Source organism: Heptranchias perlo, chromosome 13 (assembly GCF_035084215.1).
Source record: "Heptranchias perlo isolate sHepPer1 chromosome 13, sHepPer1.hap1, whole genome shotgun sequence".
Classification (NCBI taxonomy): Eukaryota; Metazoa; Chordata; class Chondrichthyes; order Hexanchiformes; family Hexanchidae; genus Heptranchias; species Heptranchias perlo.
In genome coordinates, this window is record NC_090337.1 from 67277677 (window position 1) to 67303976 (window position 26300).

The window sequence follows — 26300 nt, forward strand, 5'->3', positions numbered from 1 at the left end:
GTCACCTGGTCCGGATGGGATGTATCCTAGGTTGCTGAGGGAAGTAAGGCTGGAAGTTGTGGAGGTGCTGGCCATAATCTTCCAATCATTCTTGGATATGGGGATAGTGCCAGAGGACTGGAGAATTGCAAATGTTACACTCTTGTTCAAAAAAGGGTGTGAGAATAAACCTTAGAAACTTTTAGAAATGATAATCTGAGACAAAGTTAATAGTCACTTGGACAAGTGTGGATTGATGATGGAAAGACAGTATGGATTTGTTAAAGGCAAATAATGTTTAACTTGATAGAGTTTTTTGATGAGGTAACAGGGTTGATGAAGGCAATGTGGTTGATGTGGTGTATATGGACCTCCAAAAGGTGTTTGATAAAGTTCCACATAATAAGCTTGTCAGCAAAGTCAAAGTCCATGGAATAAAAGGGGCATTAGCAGCATGGATACAAAACTGGTTACGTGACAGGAAGCAGAGAGTAGTGGTGAATGGTTGTTTTTCAGACTGGAGGGAGGTATACAGTGGTGTTCCCCAGGGGTCGGTACTAGGACCACTGCTTTTCTTGATATATATTAATGACTTGGACTTGGCTGTACAGGGCACAATTTTAAAATTGTCTTTCTTCATCCATGATATATATGGTGAAAAGTTGAGGCCCCAGTACAGACCCTTGGGGAACACCACTTGTCACATCCTGCCAATCAGAGAACATTCCCTTTATCCCTACTCTCTGTCTCCTACCTCCCAACCAATTATCAACCCATTACCTCAAACTTCGTGCTCTCATTTTTGCTAATAATCTCTTGTGCGGAACCACATCACATGCCTTCTGGAAGTCCATAGAGACGACATTCCACAAATACACTCCCCTGTCTACCATGTTAGTGACCTCCTCAAAAAAAATTAGTCAGACCTGCCCTTCACAAATCCATGCTGACTCTGGATCAGCTCGTACTTGTTCAAAAGCTCAGTCATTCTGTCCCTGATGATAGATTGCAGTAAACAGTCACAAGATAGCTATTGTTTTTGGGAGAGGTAGCTCGTCATTACAGGCAGTTATGCAACCAATCAAAATCTAGTCAGATCTGGTTTGGCCAGACAGCCCTGCTTGTTTTTGAAGTGTTAATTCAGGAGAACTTGCATCAAGCATTCCAGCTAGTTTCTCTGGAAGCAATGTCCCTACAGGCAGCCAGAGGAATGCTGTTTACACCTCACCTACGTGAGAGAGAGAGAAATAATGAATGTTCTGGTTGCTTGAGGGAGGATCGTTTTGATTTTCGGAGAATTTGTGCCTTTTGGTGACCTGGGAATTGTTGAAGGTTGGACTTTCCCAGCGTTCCCAGTTACCCGCTTCACACTGCCAATCTCCAGCAGCTCCTTGTTAAGGTTTGTAAGAGAGCTCTATTCGACGGTTATTGAAAGGAGCTTTTAAAGTTGTTAAAAATGCATACGGGATCCTTGGCTTTATAAACAGTACAAAAGTACAAGAGCAAGGAAGTTATACTCAACCTTTATAAATCAATGGATGGGCCCCAGCTGGTGCATTGTGTCCAATTCTGGGCACCACACTTCAGGAAGGATGGCCAGGCCTTAGAGAGGGTGCAGAGGAGATTTACTAGAATGGTCCCAGGGATGAGGGACTTCAGTTACGTTGAGAGACAGGACAAGACTAGAGCAGAGAGGATTAAGGGGAGATTTAATAGAGGTGTTTAAAATCATGAAGAGTTTTGATAGAGTAAATAAAGAGAAACTGTTTTCAGTGGCAGAAGGGTCGGTAACCAGAGGACACAGATTTAAGGTGATTGGCAAAAGAACCAGAGGGGAGCTGAGGAGAATTTTTTTTACACAGTGTGTTGTAATGATCTGGAATGCACTGCCTGAAAGGGTGGTGGAAGCAGATTCAAATTTGCAGGGCTATGGGGAAAGAGCAGGGGAGGTCCTACATTATAACTATGATTACAATTCAGAAGTACTTCATTGGCTGTGAAGTGCTTTGGGACGTCCTGAGGTCGCGAACAGTGCTGTATAAATGCAAGTCTTTTTTAATGTATCATGTAGGTCGAATATTGTATTGCTAGTTTCTAACCTTACATTTCTGTTTTGCGAAACTAATTTTATCTGTAAATAGATATGACCAACGACAGTGTGGTACTTTCCAGTTTTTTGAAATGACTTGGGAACCATGTTGGGAGGCCCGTATACCCCCTGGCGCAGCCTGCTGCGTTGAGAGGGTAACTGTTCCCATTCTTGCCACATGTAAAGTTGCAAATTTCAGTTGTAGGTGGGGGCGAGGATCGTCTTATGGGCGACTGGCTCTTTGCCTTTAGTGAGAGAACTGGAGTTGTGAGCATGAGCTTGGATATGAAATTGTGGTCAAAAAGCGACAGACTGCGAGTGGTTTCCTGCTCTTGCATCACACAGAGGCTTCAGCACCTGTGCCATTGTGAATGTTCGCTTTCCCCAGCTAAAGGTCGTATGGTAGCATGGGCAACCTATACTATACTCACTGAATGTCAAGATAGGCAGCAAAAAAAACCCCTACAGAAATAATAAAGACCGGGCTAAAGAGCAAATTGGAATATTATGCTCGGCCTTGAGTGTTTACATCAGCCAGCCAGGCTGTGATTGCATTGTGGCACCAATCCATGAAAAGCATTACATGCATCAAAACAAACTAAGTGCCTCTCTCTTTGGGTCAGCATTTCTGCTCCAACGTCCTGTTTGTCTCATCAACGCGATATTTGTTCACCAAATTTATCTCCGTTCCATCAAACCCCATTGCAAAGATCAGCTGCGTTGCATTTCCACATCATTTAAAGACTGGATAGATAAGCACAAGCAGCGAAAGGAACCGGCCGCGACACCGGGGACGCGGCCCGGCGGCGGGGAGGGGACCGGGGACGCGGCTCGTGTACTAACAGACGGTGTTGAGGATGCGAAGCCCTCGGTTCATGTCAGGGACACTCTGCCATCGTATGACGCCAAGACGGACTTAGACTGAGGACATGACTCCCACCCCTCAGCGGTGAGAGTTGGCTGACGTCGACTGGCACTGAGAGAATATTGCCTTTAGTTGGCACCAAAACATCATCTGCACCAACTGATACCAAATTCCGGCTAAACTAAGGTAGATTATAGCTGATCTATTTACTTTCTTAAGTAAATGGCCTCAAATTTAAAATTCTCATCCACGTGTTCAAATCGCTCCATGGCCTCGCGCCCCCCCCCCGATTCGTGTAACCTCCACCAACCCTACAACCCTCCAAGATCTCTGTGCTCCTCCAATTCTGGCCTCTTGTGCATTCCCGATTTTAATCGTTGGTGGCCGTGCTTTCAGCTGCCTGGGCGCTAAGCTCTGGAATCTCTCCATAAACTGATCCACCTCTCCTCCTTTAAATACCTCCCTAAAACCTACCTCTTTGACTTGTCTCCTCCATTGTCTCAGTGTCAATTTATGTCTGATTTCAATCCTGTGAAGCGCTTTGGGATGTTTTACTACATTAAAGTCGCTATATAAATGCAAGTTCCTTTTGCTCTAGTATTATGGGACTCCCATTGAGCAGAGAGTGCTCATCTCAGGAGGTCTCTGGCCTGTACAGAACTGCTTTGCTGAAACAAGCACAGTACCCTTAGGCACCAAGTACCCTTTAGACAATACAACTTGCATTTATATAGTGCCTTTAATGTAGTAAAATGTACCAATTTGACACCGAGCCACTTAAGGAGATATTAGGACAGGTGACCAAAAGCTTGGTCAAAGAGGTAGGTTTTAAGGAGCACCTTAAAGGAGGAGAGAGAGGTGGAGAGACTTAGGGAGGCAATTCCAGAGCTTAGGGCCTAGGCACAGCCTCTAATAATGGAGCGATGGAAATCGGGGATGCGTAAGCAATATCACGAGTTGAGGGGCAAGCTACAGGTTCTGAGTCTGTGTTGCTGCTATTTCTACCTACTGTCTACCACTTGAATAACAGGAGGAGTGTCCGGTGGGGTGCTGATTCATGAAAGGTACCTGGAACTTGCAGCCCTTGTCCCCTCAGGTAGACATTACAGGGGATTCGAATTATTGATTCTGCGCAAGCTAAATGTAGGAATTTTTTGAATCACTGGGTTCATGAGGCCTATTGGGTTCCTGAATAGAAAGAGCTGGAGACGCAGTTTTCTGAGGCTTGGGATCATTGACTGACTCTTCTGTTCCTCTTCCTTCCCCAATCTTTATTTATGAACACTAGGCCATACGGCCCCTCAAGCCTACTCCGCCATTCAATAAGATTCCAGAAGACCACGGCTGATCTTCGACCTCAACTCCACTTTCCCACCCAATCCCCTTATCCCTTGATTCCCCTAGAGTCCAAAAATCTATCTCTGTCTCGAATATACTCAACGACTCCGGGTTAGAGAATTCCAAAGATTCACAACCCTCTGAATGAAGAAATTTCTCCTTATCTCAGTCTTAAATGGCCCAACCCCTTATCCTGAAAATATGCCCCCTAGTTCTAGACACTCCAGCCAGGGGAAACAGCATCTACTCCATCAAGCTCCCTCAGAATCTTACATGTTTCAATGAGATCATCTCTCATTTCTTCTAAACGCCAGAGAGTATAGACCCATTCTACTCAATCTCTCCTCGTAGAACAACCCCCTCATTCCAGGAATCAATCTAGTGAACCTTCGTTGCACTACTTCTAAGGCAAGTGTATCCTTCGTTAGATAAGGAGACCAAAACTGTACACAGTACTCCAAGTGAGGCCTCACCAAAGCCCTGTACAATTGTAGCCAGACTTCCTTATTCTTGTACTCCAACCCCTTTGCAATAAAGGCCAACATGCCATTTGCTTTCCTAATTGCTTGCTGTACCTGCATGCTAACATTCTGTGTTTCTTGTACCAGGACACCCAAATCTCTCTGGACACCAACATTTAATAGTTTCTGACCATTTAAAAAATATTCTGTTTTGCTATTCTTCCTACCAAAGTGAATAACCTCACATTTCCCCACATTATACTCCATTTGCCACCTTCTTGCCCACTCACTTAACCTGTCTATATCCCTTTGCAGGCTCTCTGTGTCCTCCTCACAGCTTACTTTCCCACCTAGCTTTGCATCGTCAGCAAACTTGGATACATTACACTCGGTCCCTTCATCTAAGTCATTAATATGGATTGTAAATAGCTGAGGCCCAAGCACTGATCCTTGCGGCACCCCACTAGTTACAGCCTGCCAATCCGAAAATGCCCCATTTATCCCTACTCTGTTTAGGTCCATTAACCAATCCTCAATCCATGCTAATATATTATACCCTACCCCATGAGCCTTTAACTTGCGTAGCAACCTTTCATATGGCACCTTATCGAATGCCTTTTGAAAATCCAAATATGCTACATCCACTGGTTCCCCTTTATCTACCCTGCTAGTTACATCCTCAAAAACTCTAATAGATTTGTCAAACATGATTTCCCTTTCATTAAACCATATTGGCTGTGCCTAATCACATTATGATTTTCTAAATCTTTAATAATGGATTCCAGCATTTTCCCAACGACTGATGTCAGGCTAACTGGCCTGTAGTTCCCTGTTTTCTCTCGCTCCTTTCTTGAATAGCGGGGTTACATTTGCTACCTTCCAATCTGCTGGGACTGTGAAAGGGACACGAGGAAGGACAGACAGCCCAGGGCATCTGCCCTGATGTCTTGGAATCTGGCTCAGAGGCCGACATCTGGTTACAGAAGCTGTAAACGGTGACATTGTACATCTGAGTGGAGGGTCTATTCCTAGGAATGGACCTTCTAGTGCACACAGGAACTAGATACTGCTCTACTTGTTTTCTCTTTATTAGGATTATTAATTTGCCTCATATTAGGCGATAGCTTTAGGGATCTACATGCATTGGTCACAGATTCACCTTATCTTTGACATAAAAATAGTTTTTAAGCTCTTATTTGCCAATTTCAATTATCCCAGCACCCACAGTGGGGAGAGTTCCAGATTTCCACTACCCTTTGTGTGAAAAAGTGCTGCCTGATTTCACCCTAAATGGCCTGGCTCTAATTTTAAGATTGGCTCCCCTTTTTCTGGATTCTCTCACCAAAGGAAATAGAGTAGATACAGAGAAACTATCAAATCCCTTTATCATTTTAAACTCCGCAATTAGATCACCCCTCAATCTTCGAAGCTCAAGGGAATACAAACCAGGTTTATGCAACCAATCCCCATAATTTAACTATTTTAGCCCTGCTATCGTTCTGGTGAATCTGCGCTGTAGGCCAATATGTCCTTTAGGTTTGGTGCCCAAAATGGAATGCAGTACTTCAGATGGGGTCTGACCAAGGCTTTGTACAACTGAAGCATCACTTCTTCGCTTTTGTATTCCAACCCTCTTGAGATAAAGGCCAATAATCCATTAGCCTTTTTGATTACTTTTTGTACCAATACTAAGCTTTTCGTGATTTGTGTACACGGACACCCAAATCCCACAGCTCTTGGTTCCTCACAATTAAGCAAATATTCCAATTTGTCTTTCTAGCATCCGAAGTGGATGACCTCAAACTTTCCCACATTGGACTCCATCTGCCATAGTTTTGCCCACTTAGTCTGTCCATGTCCCTTCATAACTTTCTGCTCCCACCTAAACAATTTACTGTGCCTCCTAACTTAGTGTCATTTGCAAACTTGGATATACAACTCTCCATTTCTTCATCCAAGTCAATGATAAGCTGAGACCCCAGGACAGATCCCTGGAGAACACCACTTATCACATTCTACCAATCAGGACTCTTTATTCTTATTCCCTCTCTCCTGTCTCCCAACCAATTACCAACCCATGTAACCAGGTTACTCCCAATGCCGTGCACTTTCATTTTTGTTAAACCCCCCTGCGGAACCTTATCAAATGCCTTCTGAAAGTCCATCTAGACAACAGAGTAGGTTTTCATCTACTTTTTTCCTTTCAAAAGAAGGTATGACTGAGTTGATAAGCACAGCTTGTTACTTGGGAAGATATGTGACATTCAAAATTTGGTTTCTTTAGGAACAAGTTTTTATAAAAATCTGTTAGCAAGCAGTGGTTGACTGTACCTCACTGTTAATCACCTGAGAGCAGGACTTGTGGGGAAAATTAGCAGTGGTCATCTCTTGGACCTTCCATGCAGTGTTCATCTCAAGGGCATCTACAAGGCAACTTTGTAGATCAAGTTGCAGATGAATCAGAACTTCCTTGAACTATACGTTGGCCACTCTGAAACTGTCCTCTCCAGTTCTTGCCAGGAACTCTGCATCCTGAACCCTGATTTTTGTTCCCTTTCTTCACTGGTCACCAGGGCAAAACCATAATCTCAGTGATCTGCTCAATCCTAAATTGAGTTTCGAATCCCACACCCAGTCCTCCAAGACCGCCTGATATCACCTCTCCGTTATCACTGTCTCTTCCTCATTCCTGCAGTTGCTGGAATTCAGCCCTTGTCTGTGCCTTCCTTACCTTCAGGCTTCATTTCTTTAGTGCCCTCTTTGCAAGCTTCCTGAAATGAGCTTCCGACCACATATACTCCCCATCACCAAGACCGTCAACATCCACCTCCGTAACATCGCCTGTCTCCGCCCTGCCTCAACTTGTGCTGCTGAAACCCTCATCCATGCCTTTGTTACCACTAGACTTGACTATTCCAATGTTCTCCTGGCCAGCCTCCATCTTCCACCCTCCAAAAATCTGCTGCCTATGTCCTAACTCGCACCAAGCCCCGTTCTCCCATCACCCCTGTGTTCGCTGGCCTACGTTGGCTCCCGGTCCAGCAACGCCTTGATTTTAAAATTGTCTTTCTTGTTTTCAAATATCTCCATGGTCTCGCCCCTCCCTATCTCTGTAACCTCCTACAGCCGTACAACCCTCCGAGATCTCTGCGCTCCTCCAATTCTTGCCTCTTGCGCATCCCCGATTTTAATCGCTCCACCATTGGCGGCCGTGCCTTCAGCTGCAAAGGCCCTAAGCTCTGGAATTCCCTCCCTAAACCTCTCCACCTCGCTACCTCTCTCCTCTTTTAAGACCCTCCTTAAAACCTGCCTCTTTGACCAAGCTTTTGGTCACCTGCGCTAATATCTCCTTACGTGGATCATTGTCAAATTTTGTTTGATAATCGCTCTTGTGAAACACCTTGGGACGTTTTACTATGTTAAAGGCGCTATATAAATGCAAGTTGTTGTTACATCTAAGCCTGAACCCTCTGATCTTCTGACTCTAGACTATTGTGAATTTGCCCTCTGCTTCACATTAGTTGACAAAGTCTTAAGCCATTGTGGTCGTCTTCTCTGGAATTAGCTACTAAAACCCTTCTACCTTGCTCTGTATCTCTTCCCTACCTTCAAAAGCCTCCTCAAAACCTACTTCTGTGACCTCACCTTTGGTCAACTCTGCTAACTCTTCTCCCAATTCCTGCTTGATGTGCAAATTCTCCTTTTTATTCTTTTATCCCCATCATCCCATAGCCCTTGGGATGTTTTATCATGTTAAAGGTGGTAAATCGGTGGAGGCTTTTTCTGTTACCACCACCTATGTGTTGACTGGACAATTTGGGTTGTCGAGTACTACATTGTTGATGTGCTCCAAGCTGGCCAATTGATCCAAGGTTTCAGAATCCCACCGACTGTTTTGTGTTGCTTTGGGATGCTTCCTATTTGTACATGGGGCTTGAATAAGTCAGGAACGACAGGTCACTTACTTTAGGAAGCGTTCCTTATTCATTGAACAAAGTTTGACCCAGCCTAGGCTTTATTCTTTCCCTGACTTGGCACTGCTTTCATTTGTGTCTATGGCTAAATTTTGGTACCATTTTTGGCTGTGTGATGTTTCAGCACTCTAGCTGATTTCTTGGGTGTCATTGCTGCCTTTTCCAGGCCTTAAAATGAAACCAGCCTTGTGATCAAAGTCTTAATGGAACAGAGTGAAGCGCGATTGCTCAAATGTCCTGGGTGTGAATTTTGTTCAAGGGACAATGCCTATCATCATTTATCACTTTTTGCATGAAGGCAATTCCTATTTGCTTGTGGAGGATGAACTTTTCAAAGAACGAGGGAGGCTCTACCTGCTGTCGTTAACCTATCATTTTTAATTTTAATTTTCAGTCATGCTGCCTTTGAACTCTTAATTTTTTTTTGCTCATGCAAACGTTGGACGATTATTTCATTCTCTTCCTGCTGTCGGAAATGATGTACTGATTCGGTCTGGGTAATTGTGACTAATTTATGAAAGATCAATGAAACAACCGGTAAGTGATGGTTGTCTCAGGTATGATTATATAAACCATAATCTGTTTGTTTTGCTGCCTTCTTAAACCATTCTTTCTTTTCACAGTAATCATTGAAGATCGATCTCAAGTTATGAAAAATAATCATAAAGGATTGTTGCTTGCCCTATCAGTAGGAGTTTGTGTCATCTTCTATCTTTTACTAAATTCCAGTTTGGACAAGGTATTTACTTTGTTGCAAGGAGGCTTTTCAAATCTTTCCAATGAGCTGCCAAACTACCCGGGCCGACCAACCCAAGGGGACCATGGCTCGCTTGCAGACATTTCAAGCCGCGGAGATGGTTTGAAAGATCCACACCCATCTACGAGGCCTGGAATTATGTTTGTGCAGACCTCCAGTGAATTGGAGCCTTCGCAGTTGGCAGTTTGTGCTGTCGAATCAGCTGCTCGAGCAAACCCCAAAAAAGCTGTTTATTTCTTCATGAAAGAATTCAATGGGAGTTTAGTGTATCAACAACCTCAGTACAAAGCCATTCCTCTGCTTTCTTCATTCAAGAATATAGTCATATTGCCCTTGGATCTTAAAGAATTGTTCAGCAACACTCGCTTGGCTGAATGGTATGAAAAGGTAAGGAATTGAATTTTGGGTTCATTTCCATTACGATGTTGCTGTTAAGTTTAAATTCAACACAAAAGAGATTAAATCATGCAACACGCAAGTTATTATTTGACCCAGTACCTGGGATTAGATAAAGTTTCTGAATTGGGGAAATGGGCAGCAGGATGTAGCACTAGAAAGGAGAAACAAGGTGCACAAAGGATTGGGAGAGACAGATAGCACTAGAGTAAGAAATAGTACATTATTAAGTGGGACCAGACTAAGAAACTACGAGAAGGTCTAATAGGTTTGCGGTGCATGTGTGTAAACGCACGGTAAATAAGGTTGGTGAGCTGCAGGCGCAAATAGCCACATGGGAATATGTAGTATCGATAACAAAGACCTGGCTCAAAAAAAGGCAGGATTGGGTACTAAATATTCCTGGATACAAGGTGTTCAGGAAAGATAGGGAAGGAAAGAAAGGAGGGGGTGGTGGCAGTATTGATTAAGGAGAATATTGCAGTGCTGGAGAGAGAGGATGTCCTGGAGGGGTCAAAGACAGAATCTATTTGGTTCGAGTTAAGAAACAATAGAGGTGTCATTACACTACTGGGTGTATTCTATTGACCACCAACTAGTGGGAAGGATATAGTGGAGCAAATTTGCAGGGAAATTAGAGAGAGGTGCAAAAGCCATAGAGTAGTGATAATGGGGGACTTCAACTATCCTAATATACACTGAGATAGTAATAGTGTAAAGGGCAAAGAGGGGGAGGAATTTCTGAAGTGTTCGGTAGAACTTTCTTGATCAGTATGTTTCCAGCCCAATGAGGAAGGAGGCATTGCTGGATCTGGTTCTAGGGAATGAGGTGGGTCAAGTGGAGCAGGTGTCAGTGGGGGAACATTTAGGGAACAGCAATCATAGTATCATAAATGTAAGCAATCTTACAACACCAGGTTATAGTCCAACAGTTTTATTTGAAAATCACAAGCTTTCGGAGGCTACCTCCCCCGCCAGGTGAGTGAGGTTCTAAAATCGCATAGCATATATTCGGCTGGGAGACAGTCACAGCAATCAAAGGTGTCGTTAGTGTCCAGACAGGCCAGCCACGGAAAACAGTACATCCCAGTATATCCCAAACTGTTGGACTATAACCTGGTGTTGTAAGATTGCTTACATTTATGATACTATGATTGCTGTTCCCTAAATGGGTCAGATTACACAGACAAAGAGAGAAAGAGACCTGAAAGGCAGAGAGAGAGAGAGAATGTCCAGTTGTATCAAAAACAGATTACTTTTTTTTCCGCTGGTGGGGTCACGTGCAGCGTGACACGAACCCAAGATCCCGGCCGAGGCCGTCCCCATGGGTGCGGAACCTGGCTATCAATCTCTGCTCGACGACCTTGCGTTGTCGTGTGTCTCGAAGGCCACCCTGGAGAACGCTCACCCGAAGATCGGTGGCTGAATGTCCTTGACTGCTGAAGTGCTCCCCGACTGGGAGGGAACCCTCCTGTCTGGCGATTGTTGCGCGGTGTCCGTTCATCCGTTGTCGCAGTGTCTGCATGGTCTCGCCAATGCACCATGCTCCGGGGCATCCTTTCCTGCAACGTATGAGGTAGACAACGTTGGCCGAGTCACAGGAGTATGAACCATGTACCCGGTGGGTGGTGTCCCCTCGTGGACTGCTCCTCAGGGTCAGTTTCTTTCTTGGACACACGAATCTCCGTCGAGGACGGGCACCTCAGCACCTCGCTCTGCCGCAGGCCCACGGACAACATCGCGATGCTCCACTTTTCCAGCTTCTACCCTAACCACGTCGAAGGGGCCATCCCCTATGGACAGGATCTGCTCAGACGAGGAGGAACGCGGTGGACGCCTGCAGACGCTGAAAGACGCCCTCGTAAGAACGGGATATGACTCTTGACTCGTCGGTCGGCGGTTCCGACGGGCCACGGCGAAGAATCACATAGACCTCCTCAGAAGGCGGGCGCGGGGCGCAGCCAACAGACTACCCTTCGTTGTCCAGTACTTCCCCGGAGTGGAGAAACTACGCCATGTTCTCTGCAGCCTTCAACACGTCATCGATGATGAATAACACCTCGCTAAGGCCATCCCCACGCCGCCACTACTCGCCTTCAAATAGCCACCCAACCTCGAGCAGACCATCGTTCGCGGCGGGTTGCCCGGCTTTCGGGAGGGCAGCGTCCGCGGCGCCACACGGCCCTGCCGCGGCGACCTCTGCAAGACATGCCAGATCATCAACACAGATACCACCATCACACGAGAGGACACCACCCACCAGGTGCATGGTTCATACTCCTGTGACTCGGCCAACGTTGTCTACCTCATACGTTGCAGGAAAGGATGCCCCGGAGCATGGTACATTGGCGAGACCATGCAGACGCTGCGACAACGGATGAACGGACACCACACAACAATCGCCAGACAGGAGGGTTCCCTCCCAGTCGGGGAGCACTTCAGCAGTCAAGGACATTCAGCCACCGATCTTCGGGTGAGCGTTCTCCAGGGTGGCCTTCGAGACACACGACAACGCAAGGTTGTCGAGCAGAGATTGATAGCCAAGTTCCGCACCCATGGGGACAGCCTCGGCCGGGATCTTGGGTTCGTGTCACGCTGCACGTGACCCCACCAGCGGGAAAAAAAGTTATCTGTTTTTGATACAACTGGACATTCTCTCTCTCTCTCTCTCTCTCTCTGCCTTTCAGGTCTCTTTCTCTCTTTGTCTGTGTAATCTGACCCATTGTGTATTCAGTATACTGGGATGTACTGTTTTCCATGGCTGGCCTGTCTGGACACTAACGACACCTTTGATTGCTGTGACTGTCTCCCAGCCGAATATATGCTGTGCGATTTTAGAACCTCACTCACCTGGCGGGGGAGGTAAGCTCCGAAAGCTTGTGATTTTCAAATAAAACTGTTGGACTATAACCTGGTGTTGTAAGATTGCTTACATTTGTCCACCCCAGTCCATCACCGGCATCTCCACGTCATAGCATCATAAGGTTTAGATTATTTATGGAAAAGGACAAGGAGCAATCTAGAGGAAAAATATTTAATGGGAGGAGGGCCAATTTCAGTGGGTTGAGAACGGATCTGACCCAGGTAAATTTGAATCAAAGATTGTCAGGCAAAACTGTAATCGAGCAATGAGCAGCCTTTTAAGAGGAAATTATTCGGGTACAGTCTAGGTACATTCCCACGAGAGGGAAAGGTAGGGCAACTAAAGCCAGAGCTCCCTGGATGTTGAAAGAGATAGAGATAGAGAGTAAGATGAAGCAGAAAAAGGGGGCGTATGACAGATGTCAGGTTGATAACCCAAGTGAGAACCAGGCTGAATATAGAAAGTTCAGAGGGGAAGTGAAAAAGGAAATAAGAGGGGCAGAGAGAGAGAGTATGAGAATAGACTGGCGGCTAACATAAAAGGGAATCCAAAAGTCTTCTAAAGGCTTATAAATAGTAAACTGGTAGTAAGAGGAGGGGTGGGGCTGATTAGGGACCAAAAAGGAGATCTCCACATGGAGGCAGAGGGCATGGCTGAGGTACTAAATGAATACTTTGCATCTGTCTTTACTAAGGAACAAGATGCTGCCAAAGTCACGGTAAAAGGGGAGGTAGTTGAAATACTGGATGGGGTAAAAATTGATGGAGGTACTGGAAAGGCTGGGTGTGCTTAAAGTAGATAAATCACCCGGTCTGGATGGGATGCATCCGAGGTTGCTGAGAGAAGTAGGGGTGGAAATTGCAGAGGTACTGGCCATAATCTTCCAATCCTCCTTAGATACAGGGGCAGTGCCCCAGGACTGGAGAATTGCAAATGTTTGCACCCTTTTTTGAACAAGGGTGTAAGGATAAACCCGGCAACTACAGGCCAGTCAGTTTAACCTCGGTGGTGGGGAAACTTTTAGAAACGATAATCCGGGACAGAATTAATAGTCACTTGGATAAGCGTGGATTAATTAAGGAAAGCCAGCACGGATTTGTTAAAGGCAAATCGTGTTTAACTAACTTGATAGAGTTTTTTGATGAGGTAACATTGTGGGTTGGTGAGGGCAATGCAGTTGATGTGGTGTATATGGACTTCCAAAAGGTGTTTGATAAAGTGCCACATGATAGGCTTGTCAGCAAAATTGAAGCCCATGGAATAAAAGGGGCAGCAAGGATACGAAAATTGATTAAGTGACAGAAAACAGAGAGTAGTGGTGAACGGTTGTTTTTCAGACTGGAGGGAGGTGTACAGTGGTGTTCCCCAGGGGTCAGTACTGGGACCACTGCTTTTCTTGATATATATTAATGACTTGGACGTGGGTGTATAGGGCACAATTTCAAAATTTGCAGATGACACAAAACTTGGAAGTGTAATAAACAGTGAGGAGGATAGCAATGGACTTCAAGCGGACACAGACAGGCTGGTGGAATGGGCAGACACATGGCAGATGAAATTCAAAGTAGAGAAGTGTAAAGTGATACATTTTGGCTGGAAGAACAAGGAGAGGCAATATAAACTAAATGGTACAATTAAAAACGTAAGAATTAATAGCAGGAGTAGGCAATATGGCTCCTCGAGCCTGCTCCGCCATTCAATCAGATCATGGCTGATGTTCGACCTCAACTCCACTTTCCTGCCCGATCCCCATATCCCTTGATTCCACTGGATCCAAAAATCTATCTATCTCAGCCTTGAATATACTCAACGACTGAGCATCCACAGCCCTCTGGGGTAGAGAATTCCAAAGATTCACAACCCTCTTGAGTGAAGAAATTCCTCCTCATCTCAGTCTTAAATGGCCAACCCCTTACCTGAGACTATGCCCTCTAGTTCTAGACTCTCCAGCCAGGGTAAATAGCCTCTCAGCATCAGCCCTGTCTAAGCCCCCTCAGAATCTTATACGTTTCAATGAGATCATTTCACATTCGTCTAAACTCCAGAGAAAATAGGCCCATTTAACTTAATCTCTCCTCATAGGACAACCCTCTTATCCCAGGAATCAATCTAATGAACCTTTGTTGCACCGCCTCTAAGGCAAGTATATACTTCCTTAAATAAGGAGACCAAAACTGTACTCAGTACTCCAGGTGTACTGTAAAGCCCTGTACAACTGTAGCAAGACTTTCTTACTCTTATACTCCAACCCCCTTGCAATAAAGGCCAACATGCCATTTGCCTTCCTAATTGCTTGCTGTACCTGCACGCTAACTTTCTGTGTTTCTTCAAGGACACCCAAACCTCTATGAACACCAACATTTAATAGTTTCTCACCATTTTAAAAAATATTCTGCTTTCCTATTCTTCCTATCAAAGTGAATAACCTCACATTTCCCCACATTATACTCCATCTGCCACCTTCTTCCCCACTCATTTAACCTGTCCAAATCCCTTGCCGACTCTGTCCTCCTCACCGTTTACTTTCCCACCTAGATTTGCATCATCAGCAAACTTGGATACATTACATTCGGTCCCTTCATCTAAGTCATTGATATAGATTGTAAATAGCTGAGGCCCAAGCACTGATCCTTGTGGTACCCCACTAGTTACAGCCTGCCAATCTGAAAATGATCAGTTTATTCCTACTCTCTGTTTTCTGTCCATTAACCAATGCTCTATCCTTGCTAATATATTACCCCCAACCCCGTGAGCCCTTACCTTGTGTAACAACCTTTTATGTGTCGCCTTATCAAATCCCTTTTGGAAATCCAAATATATTACATCCACTGGTTCCCCTTTATCTACCCTGCTAGTTACATCCTCAAAGAACTCAACTAAATTTGTTAAACACGATTTCCCTTTCATAAATCCATGTTGACTCTGCCTAATCATATTATGATTTTCTAAGTGTCCTGTTACCACTTCCTTAATAATGGATTTCAGCATTTTCCTGATGACTGATGTCAGGCTAACTGGCCTGTAGTTCCTGTTTTCTCTCTCCGTCCTTTCTTGAATAGTGGGGTCACATTTGCTGGGACCATTCTAGAATCTAGGGAATTTTGGAAGATCAAAACCAATGCATCCACTATCTCTGCAGCCACCTCTTTTAGAACCCTTCGATGTAGGCCATCAGGTCCAGGGGATTTGTTGGCTTTTAGTGCCATTTGTTTCTCAAGTACTTTTTCTCTACTGATATTAATTGTTTTAAGTTCCTCACTCCCATTTGCCCTTTAGTTCCCCATTATTTCTGGAATACTTTTTGTCTTCTGTGAAGACAGATACAAAATATTTGCTTAACGTCTCTGCCCTTTCCTGATTTCCCATTATAATTTCTCCTGTCTCAGCCTCTAAGGGACCAATGTTTACTTTGGCTACTCTCTTCCTTTTTACATATTTTGAAGAAACTCTTACAATTTGTTTTTATATCTCCTGCTAGTTTACTCTCATTCTATTTTCTCCCTTTTTTAATCAATTTTTTGGTCATCCTTTGCTGGTTTCTAAAACTCTCCCAATCCCCAGGCTAACTACTATTCTTTGCATCATGATAAGCCTCTTTTAATCTAATACAATCCTTAATTTTAGTTAGCCACGGGTGGATCATTTTTCCCCTGGAGTTTTTATTTCTCATTGGAATGTATATTCGTTGAGAATTCTGAAATATTTCTTTAAATGTCTGCCATTGCTTATCTACTGTCATACCGTTTTAATTTAATTTCCTATCTACCTTAGCCAACTCGCCCCTCATACTTATGTAATTGGTTTTATTTAAGTTTAAGACTCTAGTTTCGGACTTAAGTATGTCCCTCTCAAACTCTGTGCGAAATTCTATCACATTATGATCACTCTTCCCCAGAGGATCCTTTATGAGATTACTAATTAACCCTATCTCATTACATAATACCAGATCTAAAATAGCCTGTCCCCTGTTGGTCCTATGATGTATTTCTCTAGGAAACTGTCTCAAATGCATTCCATGAACTCGTCCTCCAAACTACCTTTACCAATTTGATTTGCCCAGTCTATATGAAGATTAAAGTCCCCCACGATTATTGCATTACCTTTGTTACAAGTTCCTATTATTTCTTGATTAAGGCTCTGTCCAACAGTATAGCTACTATTGGGGGGCCTATAAACTCCTCCCACCAGTGTTTTCTGCCCCTTGTTATTTCTTATTTCCACCCAGACTGATTCCACTTCCTGATCTTCCAAATCAAGATCCTTTCTCACCACTGTCCTTATGTCGTCCTTTATTATTGGGGCTACACCCCCTCCTTTTCCATTCTGCTTGTCTTTTCTAAACGTCATATATGCTGGAATATTTAGTTTCCAACCTTGGTCACTTTGCAACCATGTCTCTGTAATGGCTATTGGATCAAACCCATTTATCTCTATTTGTGCAACTAATTCATCTATCTTGTTACAAATGCTCCATGCATTCAGATAAAGAGCCTTTAATTTTGACTTTTTACCATTTTTTTCCTGCTTTGACTTTATTTGTTGATGCTCTATTATTGGTAAACTCTGTCCCTTCCTGCCACACTCTGCTTATCTTTACCCAAATCACTACACTGCTCTGATACCTTGACTTTCCTGATTAGATTTTTAAATTCCCCCCCCCCCCCCCACCTTTTTAATTTAAAGCCCGATCTACAGCCCTAGTTATTCGATTCACCAGGACACTGGTCCCAGTCCAGTTTACATGGAGCCCGTCCCATCGGAACAGCCCCCTCTTTCCCCAGTACTGGTGCCAGTGCCCCATGAATCGAAACCCCTGTCTCCCACACCACTCTTTCAGCCATGCATTTAGCTCTCTGATCTGTTTGCCCCATGACAATTTGCGTGTGGCTCAGGTAGTAATCCAGAGATTATTACCTTTTGAGATTCTGCTTATTAATTTAGACCCTAGCTCCTCAAACTGATTCAGCAGAACCTCATTCTTAGTTCTACCTATGTCGATGGTTCCTACATGGACCACGACAACTGGATCCCGGATAAGGGAAACAGGTCCTTCCTATCCACTATCTCGGCCCATCATAATTTTATACACCTCAATTAAACCTCCCCTCAGCCTCCACTTCCAAAGAAAATAACCCCAGCCTATCCAATCTTTCCTCATAGCTAAAATTCTCCAGTCCTGGCAACATCCTCAAATCTCCTCTGTACCCTCTCCAGTGCAATCACATCTTTCCTGTAATGTGGTGACCAGAACTGTACACAGTACTCAAGCTGTGGCCTAACTAATGTTTTATACAGTTCTAGCATAACCTCCCTGCTCTTATATTCTATGCCCGGCTAATAAAGGAAATTATCCCGTATGCCTTCTTTACCATCTTATCGACCTGTCCTGCTACCTTCAGGGATCTGTGGACATGCACTCCAAGGTACCTCTGTTCCTCTACACCTCTCAGTACCCTCCCATTTATTGTGTGATTGCCTTGTTTGCCCTCCCTAAATGCATTACCTCACACTTCTCCAGATTGAATTCCATTTGCCACTTTTCTGCCCATCTGACCAGTCCATTGATATCTTCCTGCAGTCTACAGCTTTCCTCCTCACTATCAACCACACGGCCAACTTTTATATCATCTGCAAAACTTCTTAATCATACCCCTTACGTAGGTACACTAGTCTCTGCAGTCACAGCAGAGTACAGCATGATCTACTGCTCAAGCAGATCTCTCTTAAAATGAGGGTAATTATTTCCCAGCCTAATAACTCAGTAAATAAACCCAACTTCATTACATCCAGGCTGGTTTCTGGTTATAAAATGTTGTAAGCCTGCTCCGAGTGATAATTAAATCACAACAATTCATACATTTTCCATGGTTAAACTTCCTACGGTTGGTATTTAGCTCTGGACTTTATGTTGAGGTATAACAGACATCGCTGGCAAAATTGTGTCGTATATTACAAAGATCTTTTACAAACACCGGCGAATTATGTCACTGGATCACCTAAGGGTACTAGCTGTTTTAATTATAATGTAAATATGCTGGTCATCTAAACAATGACGCTTGGATATCCTAGAGTTCAGTTATCCTGTTGAATAGAAGGGGAGTTAAGCATGAAGGTTAAAATTGATAAAAGAAATCCAAAAAAATTAGTAAAATCAGCTAAGTAACAGGAAGCAGAGAGAGGTGGTGAATGGTTATTTTTCGGACTGGAGGAAGGTGTACAGTGGTGTTATCCAGGGATTAGGGTACTAGGACCACTGCTTTTCTTGATATATATTAATGACTTGGACTTGGGTGTACAGGGACAAATTTCCAAATTTGCAGATGACACAAAACTTAAGTGTAGTGAACAGTGAGGAGGATAGTGATAGACTTCAAGAGGATATAGACAGGCTGGTGAAATGGGCAGACGCTTGGCAGGTGAAATTTGCAAAAAATGCAAAGTGATACATTTCGGTAGGAAAAACGAGGAAAGGAAATGTAAATTGGAGGGCACAACTCTAAAAGGGGTACATGACCAGAGAGATCTGGGGGTGTATGTGAACAAATCATTGAAGGTGGCATGGCAGGTTGAGAAAGCGGTTAAAAAAGCATACTGGATCCTGGGCTTTATAAATCGAGGCATAGAGTACAAAAGCAAAGAAATCATGATGAACCTTTAGAAAACACTGGTTCGACCACAACGGGAGTATTGTGTCCAGTTCTGGGCACCGCACTTTAGGAAAGCTGTGAAGGCCTTAGAGAGGGTGCAGAAAAGATTTACTGGAATGATTCCAGGGATGAGGGACTTTATTTACGTGGATAGACTGGAGAAGCTGGGGTTGTCCTCCTTGGAACAGAGAAGGTTGAGAGAAGATTTGATAGAGATATTTAAAATTATGAAGGGACTAGACAGAGTAGATAGAGAGAAACTGTTCCCATTGGCGGAAGGGTCAAGAATCAGAGGACATAGATTTAAGGTGATTGGCAAAAGAACCAAAGGTGACATGAGGAAAAACTTTTTTACACAGCAAGTGGTTAGGATCTGAATGCACTGCCCGAGGGGGTGGTGGAGGCAGATTCAATCGTGGCTTTCAAAAAGGAACTGGATAAGTACTTGAAAGGAAAAAGTTTGTATGGCTGTGGGGATAGGGCAGGGTAGTGGGACGAGCAGGCACAGACTTGATGGGCCAAATGGCCTCCTTCTGTGCTGTAACCTTTCTACCTTTCTAAATCTAAATCATTGATATATACCACACAAAGCAAGGGACCTAGTACTGAGCCCTGCGGAACTCCACTGGAAACAGCCTTCCAGTCACAAAAACACCCGTCGACCATTACCCTTTGCTTCCTCCCACTGAGCCAATTCTATAAGACCATAAGATATAGGAGCAGGAGTAGGCCATATGGCCCCTCGAGCCTGCTCCGCCATTCTATCAGATCATGGCTGATCTTCGACCTCAACTCCACTTTCCCGCCCGATCCCTATATCCCTCGATTCCCTTAGAGTCCAAAAATCTATCCATCTCAGGCTCAAAGACTGAGCATCCACAGCCCTCCGGGGTAGAGAATTCCAAAGATTCACAACCGTCTGAGTGAAGAAATTTCTCCTCATCTCAGTCCTAAATGGCCGACCCCTTATCCTGAGACTAAGCCCCCTCGTTCTAGACTCTCCAGCCAAGGGGAAACAACCTCTCAGCATCTACCCTGTCAAGCCCTCTCAGAATCTGATATGTTTCATTGAGATCACCTCTCATTCTTCTAAACCCCAGAGAGTACAGGCCCATTCTACTCAAAGAATGCTTGACTAACATTTCCTTCCGGTGTTTCCGTTTGCAGTGACAAAAATTACACCCATCATTGTGTTACTCCTTCACCCCCACCCCCATCCCTCCACATGCAGAAAGACCGTGTCCAAGCATCTGTTTCCTCTGGCAGGAAGGTCGATAACCAGAGGACAGAGATTTAAGATAACTGACAGAAGAACCTGAGAGGGAGAGACGAGGAGAATTTTTTTTTTTAACGCGGCGAGTCGTTACGACCCGAAAGGGCGGTGGAAGCAGATTCAACAGTAACCTTCAGAAGGGAACTGGATGCTTGAAAAGGAAAAAAAAAACTGCAGGGCTAGGGGTGAAGAGCAAGGTAGAAGGGGAGGAGTGGGATTAATTGGGTAGTTCTTTCAAAGAGCTGGCACAGGCACGATGGGCCGAACGGCCTCCCTCTGCGCTGTATGATTCTATGATGATCGTGGCAAGGCAGTGTGGGACCAGAACCCAAGCGTGCGATTGGACATTTCGAACGCAAGTGTCCAATCCACTGCAGAGGCTAACGGGAAGCTACACCTCATTGGATAAGAATGGTTAGCATTGATCAGTAAAGTGACTGGGATACTGAAAGCTCCCGGTTGGTGTGAAATTACAGGTACAAATTCGCAGCATTAATAGAATCACAAATACATGGCTTACAACATAGATTATTGCATAATACTTCAATGGATTGCAAGGGCGCTGGTTGGAATCGTTATCTCTCATCCGACCAAACAAACCGAATGGGGAAAACATTGATAGTGCTCTTGATTTTAAAAAAAGGAAATGGAATTAAAAGATTATAAATAAAGCAAATCAGACCAGGACTGACCAGGACGCTGTACATTCAAATCCCAGCTTGTGATTGTCAGCTGAATGAACCAGCACTGGTCAGAGCAGTCAACTGAAGAATACATTTAATTCCCATGTGTCGTCAAATGACCGCACTCCCATCTCCTAATGGGTGGGGAGGCACCTCAGGAACTGTCGCACACCTATTGCCGAGGCTTCAAAATGGCTTGCCCCTCTTCCCCCATCCAGCAAAACCCCTCCTCCGTTACCCTTAAAGGCACGGGGCAGGATTTTGTGAGGTCCTGCGCGCACAGCGGGCGGCTCGTCAGAAGATGGCGGCCGCCTCGTTGATCATAGCGACCATGATTGGCGGAAAAATGGCGGGCTGCATCTCCAGCAGTGCCTCAGCGAATGCCGTCCGTGCTCCCGGCCGGTTCTCCTTCCCCGTTCAAACGGCGGGCAGGAGCCAAATCACCCTTTGGGTGAAACAAGTGCTCGACATTCCATTTTTAACGCACTCTCTTCATGTGCGGCCTTGCCTTTATAACCAGCACTTGTGGGACATTGCGGAGACCCCAAAGACTGCGCTAGGAGGCCACAGCACATCCAAGGGGTCCGGAGCTGGTGTCAGATGAGCACTTGGGGTTGCCAACTCTATTTGGACGCGTTCCTGGAGATTTCATCACATGACCTCCCACCCCACCGCCCCCCTCCCCACCACCACACTCCCGCCATTGGTCGCCCGACATGTCCATCCTCATGATGTCCCGCCTTCTGGATCCAACTTGTCACTTTCCCTTGGATCCCATGGGCTTTTACTTTTCTGACCAGTCTGCCATGTGGGACCTTGTCAAAAGCCTTGCTAAAATCCATGTAGACTACATCAAACGCGCTACCCTCATCGACCCTCGTTGTTTTCTCCTCAGAACAGTCAATATGAAGATTAAAGTCCCCTATGATTACTGCGTTTCCTTTGTTACAAACTCCTATTATTTCTTGATTAATACTCTGACCAACGGTATAGCTACGATTAGGGGGGCCTATAAACTACTCTCACCAGTGTTTTCTGCCCTTTGTTATTTCTTTGCTCCACCCACACTGATTCTACTTCCTGATCTTCCGAGTCAAGATCCTTTCTCACCACTGTCCTTAGATCATCCTGTATTATCAGGGCTACAACCCCTTCTTTTCCATTCTCTCCGAAATGCCAAGGACCCTGGAATATTTAGTTCCCAACCCGGGTCACTGCAACCACATCTCTGTAATGGCTATTGGATCGAACCCATTTATCTCTATTTGTGCAACTAATTTGTCTATCTTGTTACAAATGTTTTGTGCATTCAGATAAAGAACTTTTAATTTTAACATTTTAACATTAGTCCCTGCTTTGACCTTATTCATTGATGCACTATTTCTGAAACTCTCCGTCCCTTCCTGTCACACTCTGCTCACCTTTACCCAAATCGCTAAACTGCTCTTTTTTTTATTCGTTCATGGGATGTGGGTGTCGCTGGCGAGGTCGGCATTTATTGCCCATCCCTAATTGCCCTTGAGAAGGTGGTGATGAGCCGCCTTCTTGAACCGCTGCAGTCCATGTGGTGAAGGTTCTCCCACAGTACTGTCAGGTAGGGAGTTCCAGGATTTTGACCCAGCGACGATGAAGGGACAGCGATATATTTCCAAGTCGGGATGGTGTGTGACTTGGAGGGGAACGTGCAGGTGGTGTTGTTCCCATGTGCCTGCTGCCCTTGACCTTCTAGGTGGTAGAGGTCATGGGTTTGGGAGGTGCTGTCGAAGAAGCCTTGACGAGTTGCTGCAGTGCATCCTGTGGATGGTACACACTGCAGCCACTGTGCACTGGTGGTGAAGGGAGTGAATGTTTAGGGTGGTGGATGGGGTGCCAATCAAGTGGGCTGCTTTGTCCTGGATGGTGTCGAGCTTCTTGAGTGTTGTTGGATCTGCACTCATCCAGGCAAGTGGAGAGTATTCCATCACACTCCTGACTTGTGCCTTGTAGATGGTGGAAAGGCTTTGGGGAGTCAGGAGCTGAGTCACTCGCCGCAGAATACCCAGCCTCTGACCTGCTTTTGCAGCCACAGTATTTATATGGCTGGTCCAGTTAAGTTTCTGGTCAATGGTGACCCCCAGGATGTTGATGGTGGGGGATTCGGCGATGGTAATGCCGTTGAATGTCAAGGGGAGGTGGTTAGACTCTCTCTTGTTGGAGATGGTCATTGCCTGGCACTTGTCTGGCACGAATGTTACTTGCCATTCCCACCATCATGGAAGCCAGTCTTAAGCCAATTCGATTCACTCCATGTGATATCAAGAAACGGCTGAGTGCACTGGATACGGCAAAGGCTATGGGCCCCAACAACATCCCGACTGTACTGCTGAAGACTTGTGCTCCAGAACTAGCTGCTCCTCTAGTCAAGCCGTTCCAGTACAGCTACAACACTGGCATCTACCCGACAATGTGGAAAATTGCCCAGGTATGTCCTGTCCACAAAAAGCAGGACAAATCCAATCTGGCCAATTACCGCCCCATCAGTCTACTCTCAATCATCAGCAAAGTGATGGAAGGTGTCGTCGACAGTGCGATCAAGCGGCACTTAATCACCAATAACCTGCTCACCGATGCTCAATTTGGGTTCCGCCAGGACCACTCGGCTCCAGACCTCATTACAGCCTTGGTCCAAACATGGACAAAAAAGCTGAATTCCAGAGGTGAGGTGAGAGTGACTGCCCTTGACATCAAGGCAGCATTTGACCGAGTGTGGCACCAAGGAGCCCTAGTAAAATTGAAGTCAGTGGGAATCGTGGAAAACTCTCCAGTGGCTGGAGTCATACCTAGCACAAAGGAAGATGGTAGTGGTTGTTGGAGGCCAATCATCTCAGCGCATTGCTGCAGAAGTTCCTCAGGGCAGTGCCCTAGGCCCAACCATCTTCAGCTGCTTCATCAATGACCTTCCCTCCATCATAAGGTCAGAAATGGGGATGTTCACTGATGATTGCACGGTGTTCAGTTCCATTCGCAACCCCTCAAATAATGAAGCAGTCTGAGCCTGCGTGCAGCAAGACCTGGACAACATCCAGGCTTGGGCTGATAAGTGGAAGTAACATTCGTGCCAGACAATGGCCAGGCGATGACCATCTCCAACAAGAGAGAGTCCAACCACCTCCCCTTGACATTCAATGGCATTACCATTGCTGAATCCCCCACCATCACCATCCTGGGGGTCACCATTGACCAGAAACTTAACTGGACCAGCCACATAAATACTATGGCTATAAGAGCAGGTCAGAGGCTAGGTATTCTGCGGCGAGTGACTCACCTCCTGACTCCTTGAAGCCTTTCCACCATCTACAAGGCACAAGTCAAGAGTGTGATGGAATACTCTCCACTTGCCTGGATGAGTGTAGCTCCAACAACACTCAAGAAGCTCGACACCATCCAGGACAAAGCAGCCCGCTTAATTGGCACCCCATCCACCACCCTAAACATTCACTCCCTTCACCACCGGCGCACCGTGGCTGCAGTGTGTACCATCCACAGGATGCACTGCAGCAACTCGCCAAGGCTTCTTCGACAGCACCTCCCAAACCCGCGACCTCTACCACCTAGAAGGACAAGAGCAGCAGGTACATGGGAACAACACTACCTGCACGTTCCCCTCCAAGTCACACACCATCCTGACTTGGAAATATATCGCCGTTCCTTCATCGTCGCTGGGTCAAAATCCTGGAACTCCCTTCCTAACAGCACTGTGGGAGAACCTTCAGCACACTGATTGCAGTGGTTCAAGAAGGCGGCTCATCACCACCTTCTCAAGGGCAATTAGTGATGGGCAATAAATGGCAGTCTCACCAGCGACGCCCACATCCATTGAAGGAATGTAAAAAACAAAATAAAAGCCCAAGCCTGGATGTTGTCCAGGTCTTGCTGCATGTGGGCACGGACTGCTTCATTATTTGAGGGGTTGCAAATCGAACTCAACACTGTGCAATCATCAGCGAACGTTCCCATTTTTGACCTTATGATGGAGGGAAGGTCATTGATGAAGGTCTTTTGCCTTGTCTTTCTCTTTAGATTTCTAAATTTCCCCTCACCTGACCCCTCCCGCCATCCGCCCCCCCTTATTAGTTTATAGCCCTATCTACAGTCTAGTTAGTTGATTCGCCAGGTCACTGGTCCAAGTCCGGTTCAAGTGGAGCCCGTCCCAATGGAACAGCTCCCTCTTTCCCCAGTACTGGTGCCAGTGCCCCATGAATCGAAACCCCTGTCTCCCACACCACTCTTTGAGCCACATATTTAATTCTAAGATCTGTTTGTCCCTATGCCAATTTGTGTGCGGCTCAGGTAGTAATCCAGAGATTATTACCTTTTGAGATTCTGCTTATTAATTTAGACCCTAGCTCTTCAAACTGCCTCAGCAGAACCTCATTCTTAGTTCTACCTATATCGTTGGTTCCTACATGGACCACGACAACTGGATCCTCCCCCTCATGCTCCAAGTTCTTTTCCAGCTGCGGGGAGATATCCTTAACCCTGGCACCGGGCAGGCAACACAGCCTTAGGGACTCTTGGTAGCATCTGCAAAGAACGTATCTATCCCCCTGACTATACTATCCCCTATCACTACCACATTCCGTTTCACTCCCCCCACTTGAAATGGCCTCCTGTACCACAATGCAATGGTCAGTTTGCCCATCCTCCCTGCAGTCCTTGTTCTCATCCACACAGGTAGCAAGTAATTCATATCTGTTGGACAAGGCCAAAGGCTGAGGCTCCTCCTTCACTGCATCCTGTGTCCCCATACCTGCCTGACTCGCAGTCACATCCTCCTGTCCCTGATCATGACTAACTCTAAAGTACTACTTAACCTAAGGGATGTGACTGGCTCCTGGAATAAAGTGTCCAGGTAACTGCTCGCCCTGCCTGCTGCATCGCAATGCCTGCAGCTCGGACTCCAGCTCAACAACTCTGAGCTGAAGTTCTTCGAATT

At 45.4% G+C, this 26300-nt stretch overlaps 1 protein-coding gene across 3 annotated transcripts in view; it reads left to right on the plus strand.

Annotated features, from left to right (window-relative positions):
- Positions 1–26300, plus strand: part of LOC137331690 (lactosylceramide 4-alpha-galactosyltransferase-like) — a 73155-nt gene that overhangs the window by 36270 nt on the left and 10585 nt on the right. For 2 of the 3 annotated variants that reach the window (XM_067995654.1, XM_067995652.1), the window contains one exon: positions 9330–9850. In XM_067995654.1, coding sequence (XP_067851755.1) covers positions 9356–9850 — 495 coding nt within the window. In that variant the 5' untranslated portion in view covers positions 9330–9355. Of the gene's footprint in view, positions 1–9100; positions 9244–9329; positions 9851–26300 lie in introns of all 3 variants that reach the window. The other variant, XM_067995655.1, reaches the window with a different exon arrangement.